This window comes from Nyctereutes procyonoides, unplaced genomic scaffold, assembly GCF_905146905.1.
Source record: "Nyctereutes procyonoides isolate TBG_1078 unplaced genomic scaffold, NYPRO_anot_genome, whole genome shotgun sequence".
Lineage (NCBI taxonomy): Eukaryota > Metazoa > Chordata > Mammalia > Carnivora > Canidae > Nyctereutes > Nyctereutes procyonoides.
This window is the reverse complement of record NW_026575036.1, coordinates 21,591,655-21,605,188: the sequence shown is the minus strand read 5'-3', so window position 1 is coordinate 21,605,188 and position 13,534 is coordinate 21,591,655. Positions and strand designations below refer to the sequence as shown.

The 13,534-nt window shown below is 36.0% G+C and overlaps 1 protein-coding gene across 1 annotated transcript in view; it reads left to right on the top strand.

The window, feature by feature from the left end:
- Positions 1-13,534, top strand: part of ADAMTS20 (ADAM metallopeptidase with thrombospondin type 1 motif 20) — a 163,910-nt gene that overhangs the window by 84,008 nt on the left and 66,368 nt on the right. The window contains exons 19-28 of the mRNA XM_055318796.1: positions 4,019-4,145; positions 5,613-5,823; positions 5,971-6,135; positions 6,615-6,779; positions 8,172-8,291; positions 8,881-8,988; positions 9,974-10,138; positions 10,242-10,532; positions 11,235-11,396; positions 12,752-12,928. Of these exons, the coding sequence (XP_055174771.1) occupies positions 4,019-4,145; positions 5,613-5,823; positions 5,971-6,135; positions 6,615-6,779; positions 8,172-8,291; positions 8,881-8,988; positions 9,974-10,138; positions 10,242-10,532; positions 11,235-11,396; positions 12,752-12,928 (1,691 nt within the window). The remainder of the gene's footprint in view (positions 1-4,018; positions 4,146-5,612; positions 5,824-5,970; positions 6,136-6,614; positions 6,780-8,171; positions 8,292-8,880; positions 8,989-9,973; positions 10,139-10,241; positions 10,533-11,234; positions 11,397-12,751; positions 12,929-13,534) is intronic.

Below are 13,534 nucleotides of genomic sequence, written 5' to 3'. Positions count from 1 at the left end.
AATGTGTGAAAATGTGGAGAATGTATCGAGTAAAAAAGAGCAAGATCCAAATAAAAGGTTCAAGACCTGATGCAGTGGTTTGGGAGTCTGAACCAGAGTGATCTCTCTTCAGCAGTTCTGAGCTGGAGGGAAAAAACTGTTAGTTGCCACATAGTATACGATGGTTATATTCGCTCTTTGTAACTTTTTAGTTTTTCTAAAAGGAAATTCCCATGGGGGGCCTGGTGGCTCAGTTGGTTAAATGTCCAACTCTTAATGTCCACTTGGGTCAAGATCTCAGGGTTGTGAGATTGAGCCCTTGCATCAGGCTCTGCTCTGGGCATGGAACCAGCCTAAGATTCTCACTCTCCTTTTGCCCCTCTCTGCACCATGAGTGTGTGCACACATGTGCACGTTCTCTTCCAAAAAAAAAAAAAAATGAGGGGTGCCTGAGTGGCTCAGTTCAGCATCTGCCTTCTGCTCGGGTCATGGTCCCCGAGTCTTGGCGTTGAGCCCCATGTCAGGCTCCCATGTCAGGGAATCTGTGGCTCCCTCTGCCCACCCCCTCTCCCGGACCTGCTAGCTAAATAAACACATACACACACATATACGTTCTTTTTAAAAAATTAAGATTGAAATTCCCTCAGTTTTGTTATTCCGTGTACTGAATGTAATGAGTTCCCAAACTTTGTGAGAGCTTAGAAATTTTATCTGAATATTTTCAAGTACGTTACTTAATCTGGCAGTTTCAATTCTCCTTTACTTTTTGAATCAGTCTACTGTTACTGTGGCCCTCTTTTCTCTTGCTCTAATTTGGTTTTGTTGCTTTTGGTCCTTTTACATGACTGTCATCGTGAACTTTCCCTTCATTATTTTCTGGGGGACTCTCTTCTGTGTTCCCTGTTTTCTAAATCCCATGAATTCCTCTTTTTATTTCCCCCACTGATGAAATATATCCCTCAATAATATTCATGAAAAAGGTAGTTTGTTGAAACGTTTCATATATGAAAATGGCATTATTCTCATATTTGCTCAGTAGTTTGAAATAAACACTAAGATTTTGTACTTTAGAAGGTTGAAAGTCTTGTTCTCTGGTTTCCTGTGTTTCTCTGACACTTTCCATTGTGGAAGTTTTGTGGCTCCTCTCTTGAATTCTAGTGGTGTGAAATTTCAGGACAATTTGCCTTGATGTTGGTGTTTCTTTCATCTGTTTTCCTGGGTCATTAGGATGCCACTCACATTTGGAAACAGGTTCTTTGACTTGAGAAATTTTACTGTATGATTTAATAATTTCCTTACATTGAATTTTCTCTTAAATCTTTCTGATATTTATATATTTCAGACATTCAACCTCCTGAACCAGTCACTATTTACTAATTTCTTTTCTGGATTTACACTGTTAACATTCTTAGTCATAACATCTTGCTTTTGTTTCATAAATGTGTAATATCTGTGTCTCTGACAGTATTAATCATAGTCTTTAGATTTTCTTCTATCTGACATAATCTGTTTCATTTTAGTTTTACTTTGTTTTTGTTTATTTTGGTCTCTTGTGTGTCAGTGAATTTCCTGAAATGTCTGCTGATCCTTGGCTATTTGTTCATATTTAAGACTAAAATGCAGATTGAGAGTTCTGTGTTGGTCAGATAAGTGAAGTAGGACCTCATTATAGAGTAATTGGATCACTAAATAGCCCTTTCATGTGTCATTGGAGGAGAAACCCCACATGTCATTGTCAGTTAATCTTCTTGGGGGTTAAAGAGCCTCTCAAGAGGGGAATCTTCTGGTCAGCCTGGAGACGAGAGAACCATAAAAGTCGGCTTGGAGCCAGAGGGGAATGGAAAGAGAGTCCAGTAGGCCTGGTTCTCATCATTCAATATGGAGACTTTTTCTTAATTCTCTTATTTTTGGTACAGTACTTCCCCCAACTTCCTTAAGCTGTCTATCTCCCCAGGTTCACTTTTCCTGGAGCTTTGCTGTCCAGTATGGTAGCCACTGGCCAAATGTAGCTAACCGATTGAAATGTGGTAAAAGCCTGAAATGCACAATGAATTTTGAGAACTCATTGTGGAAAAAAAAAAGTAAAACATAGCTAAAATGATATTTTAGGTATTTGAGGTTAGACGTACCAAATATCAATTTCACCCATGTCTTTTTTTTTATTAACGTGACAACTAGAAAATGTGAAATTACATACATTGCTCACATTCTATTTTTATTGGACAATGCTGCTCTCGACTAGAAGGGTAGGAGTCCAACTATTCTTCATCAGTACTTTTCAATCACTTCTCCATTTTTTTCGGGCCTACCCTTCACACATTCACTTCTTCAACAGAACCTGGTGTTTTCAATTCCTGGAATTTTCTTGGATTCTTTAGCATGAATGATTTGTTTCTTATTCACTTGGTCCCTCTACAGGCTTAAGTTTCAGCTTCCTGGGCTCTGTTAGTTATTTCCATCCCCTTTTCATATTCAGAATTTCTTTCCTTGCCTACTGTGCTTCCTTTTTTTATTCTTTTTGTTCTGTTAGGTTTATTCCTTTTCAAAATTCCTTATGTTTTTTTCAGATGGTATTTAGGACGGAGCAAAGATAAACATGCATGTTCATGTTTAGCTAACTGAAAGTATGCAGTTGAACTTTGATGAAATAGAAACTTGATCATGTCTCTGCCTAAACTTTTTCCTTCTTCTCATTGCAGAAAGTGTAAAGATCTGTCTACTCTGGCCCATTATAATCACTACTTAGCTTTGCTTTCACTGTGGTGATGCTGTGTACAACCAACCAGCAAATCTCAATGGATTTGTAAAACAAAGGTTTATTTCTTGGTCCTACTATGTTTTAGTTGCCTATTGGCAATGGCTGTTCTCAGTTTGGTATCCGTATTCATGTCATTAAAAAAATATTTTTTAAAGATTTTATTTATTATCTATCATCTATCTATCTATCTATCATCTATCTTATTTATGAGAGACAGAGAAAGAAGGACACAGGCAGAGGGAGAAGCAGGCTCCATGCAGGGAGCCCGATGTGGGACTCGATTCCAGGACCCCAGGGTCATGCCCTGAACCAAAGGCAGGCACTCAACTGCTGAGCCACCCAGGCATCCCAAAAAAAGATTATTTTTAGAGCAGTTTTGGTTGATAGAAAAATTGAGGCAGAAGGTACAGAAAATTCACACATTGTCTTTCACCTCCTCCCTCCCATTCCGCTATAACTTCTTGAATTAGTGAGACACATTTGTTACAATTGATTTGTTATTAACTACAACCCATAGTTTACAGTTCGCTGTGTTATACATCCAATGGATTTTAACAAATGTTTAATTGCACGTATACATATTACAGCATCATGCAGAATACTTTCCCTGCGCTAAAAATCCCTCCCTCCATACCCTGTCAAACTGATAGCCAATGATCTTTTTATTGTTGGTGTCTTTTCCATTCACAGTTCCAATCTGAAAGATCAATCTTATCTGGGAAAGGCTACTTTAGAGACAGAGGGGAAAGGGAAAGTGAGCTGGACAGAAGTATATAGTAGCTTTTAGAGCTTCTGCTTAGAAGTGGAAAAGGGTCATATTCTTTTGCAGTTGGTTGGCATAAGCCCAAAGTCAATGAACATGGAAGTATATACCTCTCTTAGGAAGTTGGAGTAACATGTAGCAAGTGAAGGTATGCAATTCTTCTCTGGAGAAAAGGCAAGCAAATAATGGGAAACAGTAGTGGACTACAGAGCATCGGTGTCAACTCTGACCACTCTAGCCAGCTCTCAGGAATTTCTTTCTACTCTCTATCTGGCCCACCCTCCGTGTGTCGCTTCAGTAAGCAAACTTCTCAGTCAGGATTCAGCTTGCTTACTCCAGAAAGTCATTTTTGACTAAATTAATATGCTAGTCTATACTGTATCTTGTGTTGGAATTTTCTCTTTCTTTTCTTTTTTTTTTACTTCACTGAATTGCTTAGGCTATTAGCAGAATTAAATAATTCTAGAACATCTACTTAAGAGAACTTTCCATTTAATTGTCATTTGACTTTGACCAAGGTCTTCACAGAAGAAAAATTACCTGCATTCGGAAGAGTGATCACATGGTAGTGTCCGATCAAAGATGTGACCATTTGCCACTTCCATTGTTTGTGACTGAAAGGTGTAATACAGACTGTGAACTAAGGTAAAGCAATAATGTGTTATGTAACCAGGGTAAAATCAATAAGTGAGATAAGATGTAAAGCATCTAGCACAGTGCCTGCTCGGATGGACCTGTAATTAATGTCTATCCTGTGTCCCTGCTAGTATAAAATGTCAGGTTCACTAGTTTATTGTGAAACTTGGCAACTGATTTGAATGTTTATTCATAGTATTTGATGAATACCAGTATATAGGTCTCAATTTTGTGTAAGGATTGGAAACAAATTTGTAAGATACATAGGTAAACTCTAATCTTAAAATCCATAGTTTAAAGATCTGAAACAATAAATTTTGGAGAACGATTGTATAGTTCCCTTTGAACCTATGAATAAACTTTTAAAGTTTGAGGATTAAAGAATCAGTAGAGTGGTTTCTTGATCTTATCAATATTTTGTCTATTAAACATTAAGAAACATGATCTTAGATTATGGGACAGGGAAGTATCCACTTCTAAATTTTACCTGTCTTTTGGTGAGGGTGATGGTGACTGGAATTGGTCTTAGAGCAAAGTTAAGAACAACCCCATCTAGTGAGTGACCATTAACATTGAGGCATGGCCCCAATCTCTCAGTCAGCAAGGATGATCATTTTTATATATTTATGTTGTTGTTTGAAAGAAGAGTTGCTTGAATAAATCTCATCCACTTATTGCCGTGGAATGAAGCACAATGAAATCCCTGAGATGCTATTGGGAATTGAAACAAGCTTTGTGAATTCTATGCTCTGTTTTACTGTTGCACTCATCTTGTCTGATAGATCGCTAGGCTATAATTGTGGTAATTTGGCTAAAACAAGCAGATTACTTGCAGAAAAAAAATGTTTTCTCTGAAAACATGTCTAAAAAATAGTTTACAAGAATTAGAAAATATAATATGCCTTATAAAAACCTAGTTTGCCAATGTTTAAAGGCTTTGTCTTACTGGTCTAGTAAGATATTTCCCAATCATGAAATACTTTAGTGTGATTGCATAGAGACATACTACCTGTTTGTGAGTCAGGTATATTCAGTCTTAAATCTACCACCAAGTAATTGGGTAATCGTGATCTAAACCAGTTGTTTTCGAAGGCTTTTGGGAAAGCTTGGAGTTCCTTGAACCTACAAAGCCACCACCAAATGCCAGACTGACATCACTAGATATAGTGCTGGTTCCCTTTCTTTAGCTTTAGCCAGACCACCATCATTTTTATATATTTGGGGGATAAGATAGATTTTATTTTGGGGGTAAAATAATTTCTACCTCTGGGCCTCATTTTCTCATCTATAAAAATAAAAGTTTGGGCTTACCTCAGAATTTTTCATCTAATGATATATCCAGTATATCCAGGCAGGTTGTCAATCAATTCTAACAGAATTTTCAAAATTGAATCCTATGCATGAATTTCTCTGAATCCATTTTTTAAAATTGCACTAATTGGCATCCCTAAGTATAATAACATCCTTTTTTTCTAGGTGGCACATCATTAGCAAAAGTGAATGTTCATCCCATTGTGGTCAAGGATATAGGTCACTGGATGTCCACTGCATGAAGTACTCCATTCATAAAGGACAGACAGTTCCAGTAGATGACCACTACTGTGGTGACCAACTTAAACCTCCCACACGAGAACCCTGCCATGGTGACTGTGTCTTAACAAGATGGCATTATTCAGAATGGTCCCAGGTATAAATAACCAGTAGTGCTTAAGAAAAGTTGCCTATATATATATATTTTTAATATTTGTTACTCTAAAGAATATTTTTGGTAAAATCTTTCTTCATTTGTCACCACTTTTTTTTTTTTTGTTTTTGTTTTTGTCATTTAAATCAGTGTTCCAGGAGTTGTGGAGGAGGGGAAAGGTCTCGAGAATCGTACTGTATAAATAACTTTGGCCACCATGTTGCTAACAGAGAATGCCAAGAGCTTCCCCGAGTGACAACGGAGAATTGCAATGAATTTTCCTGTCCCAGTTGGGCTACTAGTGAGTGGAGTGAGGTAACATTGAACAGATGAGGCTAAGAACTGTTATAATATCTTGTAGGAAAGCTTCGCAATTTAAGGCTTCAAAGTTGTAAAAAAAGAATTAATCTTACTTTATAAATAACTGCATCAAAGCAATTACAAGTTAATGGTTTGTTCTTAAGCCATACTGTCCCGCTAACAATAACATTGATTGGTGTTTAATCACTAACCGTATTCATAAGGAAGTCCCAGTGTTCACAGTGGCCTGAGATATATACTTAAAGTTAGTTTTTTCACCTTTGTTTCTAGAACAGATGAATGCTATACTGAGATTTGGGCAGTGAGTTTGGTGTAGCTGATTTTACCTGGTGAATATCTCCGGAGGAATGAAGGGAAAAATGTGCCAGGAATGGTCTTTCACATGCATTTTAATGTGTAACTTGTCATGGTGTCATTTTTTTTAAGGCATTTATGTTGACTAATATTGAGAATAACCATTTGTATTCTTTCAGTGTCTTGTTACATGTGGAAAAGGAACAAAACAAAGGCAAGTGTGGTGCCAGCTGAATGAAGATCATTTGAATGATGGTCTCTGTAACCCAGGTACCAAACCTGAATCTTTGAGACCATGTGAGCTTCATACATGTGCTTCCTGGCAAGTAGGACCATGGGGTTCTGTGAGTATAAGAATGGCTTTCCTGATTTAATTAATCTTTATAGAATAGCACCAAAATTGTGGTGTATTCCTTCTCTTACTGGAGGCAGCTAAATGTGGGGTTTTAAAAAAAAAAAAAAATCCTTGAAATGTAAACTCCTATCTACACAGTTGTATCAGTGCTGCTAATTTTGCTGTGGTTAACAGTTCAGCTTTGCTTTTGAATTCACTTGTTAACCAAAATGCTGCAAATTTATTCTTTAGCTTTGTTTAAATTATAAATATTTTCGTGTTCTGTGTCTAAATTAGCTTTACCGCCTTGAGAGTAGGCATTGTTTAGAAGTTTTGTCAAGCAGGGAGCTAGGAATTTGTAGGATGAGCAGTGGTCAGGCTAGATGATGGGTGGCCTATTAACTCCTGGTGGCTGCCACTCTGGATGGGAAACCTTGTTTCACCTTCCATTTAACTTTATGCTCTTCCTTCTTCATCTCTTTGAAATTTATTTAGCATATTAGAAGACATGCCTCAGGTAGATTTTGAAGAATATCTAGTTCCCCTAAATTGTATTAACTCTACCCCCAAAATGTCAAGACTATTGACATTTTGATGTAACTTTTTAAAGATACAATACAATGGACTATTACTCAGCCATTAGAAACGACAAATACCCACCATTTGCTTTGACGTGGATGGAACTGGAGGGTATTATGCTGAGTGAAGTAAGTCAATCACTGACAAACATTATATGGTCTCATTCATTTGGGGAATATAAAAAATAGTGAAAGGAAATAAAGGAGAAAGGAGTGAAAATATCAGTGAGGGTGACAAAACATGAGAGACACCTAACTCTGGGAAATGAACAAGGGGTGGTGGAAGGGGAGGTGGGTGGGGGGGTTGGAGTGACTGGGTGATGGGCTCTGAGCGGGGCACTTGATGGGATGAGCACTGGGTGTTATGCTATATGTTGGCAAATTGAACTCCAATAAAAAAATGTATAATCTCTTCAAAAAAAAAAGATACAATAACAGTCTTCCATTTTAACTTCAGTATTTTATTAGCCGTCTAAATTGGAATAAATGTATATTGATTACATTTGCCAATTTTGTACAGAATCTGATGTAAAGGACTAATAAAAAGATCTGAAAGTATATTAACTGTATTTAAAAAATTAGAGATCCCTGGGTGGCTCAGCAGTTGGACGTCTGCCTTCGGCCCAGGGCGTGATCCTGGAGTCCCGGGATCGAGTCCCACGTCAGGCTCCCTGCATGGAGCCTGCTTCTCCCTCTGCCTGAGTCTCTGCCTCTCTCTCTGTCTCTCATGAATAAATAAATAAAATCTTAAAAAAATAAATAAGAAAATTAAGCTTATACAATTTTTGAATAATATTGTTGGATATGTGTTTGTATCCTTCCAGTGCACGGCCACATGTGGACGTGGGTATCAGATGCGTGCTGTTAAATGTGTCAATGAGCTGCTCAGTGCAGTGTTAGATGACAGAGTGTGCCATGGAGCCAGTCGCCCAAGTGACAGGCAGGTAAAGGATACTTCTTCATAGATTGTAAAACAAGATTTGTCACAGGAAAATTAATGTGTTAAACTTGTTTCATATATATTTTTCCTAATAGCCCTTGAAAACATGTTTGTGCACATGCGTGTTGGAGAATTTATTTTTTAAGGTGTTGCCAGCTTTATAGCTTTATTTTTTTACTCTTTATCTGCCATTGAATCACTCATTTAGGTATTTTAATTCTTTGCATGGCAGAAGGATAGTATCTATTGTGAATATGATGAAGTTCTAAAGTGTGTTACGCTTTTTGAGAGTGATGGTCTATGTTCACTCAGGATGTTTCAGCTTAACGGTATTTTTGAAGGACTATTGCTATGTTTCTTTTCAGTCATCAGATAGAATGATCCAAACCTTGGGATTCAGATCTGTACTATTCACTTGTAGCCCTTGAATAGTACTTTGTAACTTCTGAAAGATTAAAAACTTTTATATCATCAATTTGTCATTATGCAGCTGTTCCTGAATTAGACATATGGAAGAAATGAAGTATAGAATTTAATATAAATCAGAGTGATTAATTCATTGATGTTTTGAGATGCATTTTTCTTTTAAACAGGACTGTATAGTCATACCTTGCCCAGTTATCCCTAAAATTGGGGCCACTTCATTGCCAGCTGTTCCCATAGGAAAGATAGCCCAGTGGCGACATGGTTCTTGGACCCCAGTAAGTGAATTCCTTTAAGAAGTACAGTGTTTGGGGGTTCCTGGGTGGCTCAGATGGTTTGGCTGTCTGACTTCAGCTCAAGTCATGATCTTGGAGTCCTGGAATCAAACCCTCTGTTGAGCTACCATGTAATCAGGGAATCTGCTTAGTCCTCTTCCTCTCCCTCTGCCCACCCTCCCTGCTAGTGCTCTGTCTCTCAAATAAATAAAATCTTAAAAAAAAAAAAAAAAAAGAACTATAGTGTTTGTATTATGGAGGCTTTTACACATCAGCAAAATGATTGCTTCAGGTTAGCCAAATTAATGTTATGCATTCATTTTCAGGTACCTTGATGTAGAAGGTGGGGTAGGGTTCAGAGATGGATAATTTAATGGCTAAATACTATTCTTACCAAGAGCTCTGTGTCTCTGAGTAAAAATTAAAGTTTTCTAGGTCTTTTTTCTCATCTACCAAATGGGGATGATAATATTTGTCTCATAGATGGTTATGCAGAGCAGACATGAAATTAGGCTTTTTATCATCCTTTATTTAAGCCATCAACATCATCATGTTTTTCTAAACTGAAAACTTTACTTGGAATATATGCTTTGCTTTAATCTTTTATAGAAGCTATATTTGTAAACTTCAAAGATTCTCTGAATATTTTAACTGTGGGATTATATTGACTATTAGATGTTTAAAGATATTTAAAATAAGATTGTTTTATAAAATGTTTTCTTTATCTTTTTAGCAAATAATAATCTGTATTCTAAGAAATTGAGTAGTATCTTATTCTTACTGCGAATATCTCATTTGTAAATTTATGATCTGAACCAAGGAGTTAGGGTATTCATTGCCCTGTCTTCATTTTACTCAGAAATGATGCCAAGTGATATTATTTATAATTTTTTAAAGAAACTTCATGTTTTAGAAATTGGAGCGAAAGCTACCTGAGAGATGTACTGTTATAACACCTTGGTACAATCTTTTTTTTTTTTTTTTTAAGTGTTCTGTGTCTTGTGGACAAGGTAATCAAGCCCGTTATGTAAGCTGTCGTGATGCTTATGATGGAATAGCAGATGAATCCTATTGTGCCCATTTACCCCGACCTGCTGAAATATCTGTTTGTTTTAACCCTTGTGGGGAGTGGCAAACTGGGAATTGGTCACCTGTAAGTATTTTTACAAGAAAAAATAAAATGAAAAGTTCAAATATAATTAACAGTATAATAATGTGATTTATTACATTATAAATGTGGGTAAATTTGTGATCAGTGTTCAGCTTCCTGTGGCCATGGAAAAACAACTCGACAAGTTTTATGCATCAACTACCATCAGCCAATTAATGAGAATTACTGTGACCCTGCAGTTCGCCCTTTGATAGAACAAGAATGTAACCTGGCAGCCTGCCCACCCATGTACAGTCACTTTCCAAGTTCCTCTGAGCAGCCAAGCCATTTTCCAGGCAGGAATTTTCCATTAACTCACAAACCAGAGGATAATCAAAATCAGGGGGTCTACCCGTCAATCAGAGGAAACCAATGGAGAACAGGACCATGGGGATCAGTAAGTTGTCTTTATTGAGTTATATTAATTCTATAATTTTGTTATATTATAGCCTTTTAACAGATATGTATGCAATGACATCAGATACTTTTAATGCTAAATTTATCTGAAGATCAATAGTTTGAATCTTAAAAGGATTAAACGATTTTTGGTGCAGATTGCAAATCCCCAGAGTCCTTATTGAACTATACACTAATGTGATATTATGATTACAGAGGAATGCACTTAAAAACAATCTGATTAGAGTCCATTATGATAAAAACAAAAGAATCTTTTAAGAGGTTAAGACTGCAAATGTTTATGAAAAAAATCAAACCTAGAAATTACTGCAATAGCAGTGTGCAGTAAGCGGGTGTAAAACCACGAACCTACAAAAGGTAAAATTGTAGTTCATATTTTACATAAAAATTGAGACAAAGAAAAACAATATCAAAGCTTTCTTTTTTTTTTTGCCTTTTTTTTTTAATTCCTTTCTACTTAACACTTAGGATGGGCCTGGATTCGCTATTGCAGACTTTACCTTTTCTCCTTCCATCAACAAATTCTAATAGACACTCATGTTTTTGGCAGATTTCTCCACTCAAATTTTCCCAACAAGAGGGGGATTTTAGAAGGGAGAATTTGAACCTGAGTCCAAATGCTGATTTATCCCCATGTAATTTCACGATGTGGCGTCCACAGTTTGTGTTTTATCCTCGCCAGTGCTCCAGCAGCTGTGCTCGAGGTGTTCAGCGCAGAGTTGTGGTCTGCCAGGATGAAGACGGACAGAGTGCCACTTCCTGTGATGCAGCCTCCAGGCCCCCAGAGGCCCAGCACTGCCATTCAGGCCCTTGTCCACGGTGGAGCTATGGCAGCTGGGGAGAAGTAAGTCTGAATGTTTTCTAAAATTTTGGAGATGGTGACTCTCTGAAGATTGAAAGTTAAGTACCTCACGCTGTTACTGCGGGATAATCTTCCTTCACCATACTACACAGAAAGGTTTTATTTTTAGGAAAATCTTGTTCTTTTAATAGACTGTCATGGTATAAATCACTTCTTCGTGATAGGAAATGCTCCACATTTTTTAGCAGAATCTATTATGCTAGCCAATATGTCTGTGAATCACTAATGCCTTTCTAAAATTAGTATATTCTTAGAAAATTTTGTTGCTATAAAGATAAAAAATTAGATGATATATACATAGGCCATGCTTTTATCCTATTACTGAGCCATTCACGTGGTGAATTTTCTAAGCAGATAGTTGTCAATTATTGAGCACTTCATGTCCTGGCATTCTTCTAGACACTGGGGATATGAAGATAATTTTTAAAATAGTTTTGATGAATACAATTCCACCTATATTATGCAGGAGAAAGAGTAAGAAAGACTTAGATTGGCTTTGGATGAACAAAATCACCTAATTAGTCAAATATATTTAATGACTTTCAGTATATATTTTCTCACAGAGCATTTCTTTTTAATTTAAATTAAAAAAATAAATTAAAAATTTGCCAACATATACTATAACACCCAGGGCTCATCCCATCAAGTGCCCTCCTTATTGCTGTCACCCAGTTACCCCATACTCCCATCCACCTCCCCTTCTGCAACCCTTTGTTTCTCAGAGCATTTTGAAATCATTGTTTAAAGATCCACTTCTGACCAGCTGCCAGTAAATATCAAGTACATTTTAAAAATGTTCTTTTACAATTTCCAAAATGAAAATAACGTTTTTACTCCTGATTTAGGCATGCTCTTTGTAAAAATTCAAATGATAGGGAAAATTATGAGGAGATGAGAACTTTTAATATTGATACATTTCCTTCCAGACTTTGGTCTTGTGTGGATTCCACAAATAGATTCATATTACACAAGCTGCCACCTACTATTTTCATGTAACATATACCGAACATCTTTCCCTGTTTATAAGTTTAGATCTATCTTACTAGCTCTCATGGTTACCCAGTAATCTATTGATGGGATATCATAAGTTATGTAGTTAATGTTTATTACTTAAGTAAATCAGTTTTATTTGACTTGTCTATTTTATAGGTCCTTGATATTGAAACATCTTATGGTACTAATTCTCAAAATTTTGTCAATTTTTTTTTTTATTATAGAACTAAAACTTTTTTACCTAGGAAGAAAACTCTAGCATTAATACTTATGTATTAAACATTGAATAAAGCAATATAATACTGTCTTTAAAACCACATAGTTTTGAATTTTCTTATTTTTAGTGTACACAAACATGTGGAGGAGGAATAAAATCAAGATTCGTTATATGTCAATTTCCCAATGGCCAAATGTCACAAGAGCAAAACTGTGAAATCTTAAACAAGCCACCTAGTGTGGTACAATGTCATGTGCATGCTTGCCCTGATGATGCAACATGGCATCGGGGACCATGGAAATCGGTACGATAGTAATCTTATTTTTGTCTGTTTTGTTTTATCATGCCCCCATTTCTTTAATTGCTTGTTTATAAATTATGGTACATGCTATATCTTCTGATTTTTTATTTTAAGCAGATTACTGGCCATCTTGGCTTGTGTTATTAAATTTGATAGTTTGGAAAAAAATCCATTCAATTTCAAGTACTGTAATATATATAATAGTTTTATATGTATTTATTTTTTATAAGTAATTTTGAACCATAGCACTATTCTAATGGAAATATTTTCCTACGGTACATCTTTGGCTTGTCTCCTAATTGTAAATGTTTTACTATATACATTTGTATATAATGTTAACATTGTGCTTGTTACAATGGCAAATTAAGCTGTGTCTTGTTTAAGTGTATAACTGTATGTGGCTTTTGTCTGTCAATGTCTAGTAACTGATCCAAAAGCAAATAACATTCTTTAAAACTTTTTTTTATCATTGTTAAACTTAGTATTTTGTTTGGAAATGTGAAAATATTAAAAGATAGAGAAATTTAAAGTGAATTGTTTACAGTTTATTACATACATCATGGAAAGATATTTATATAGTAATTTATCTAAATATATCTTCACTGTGTG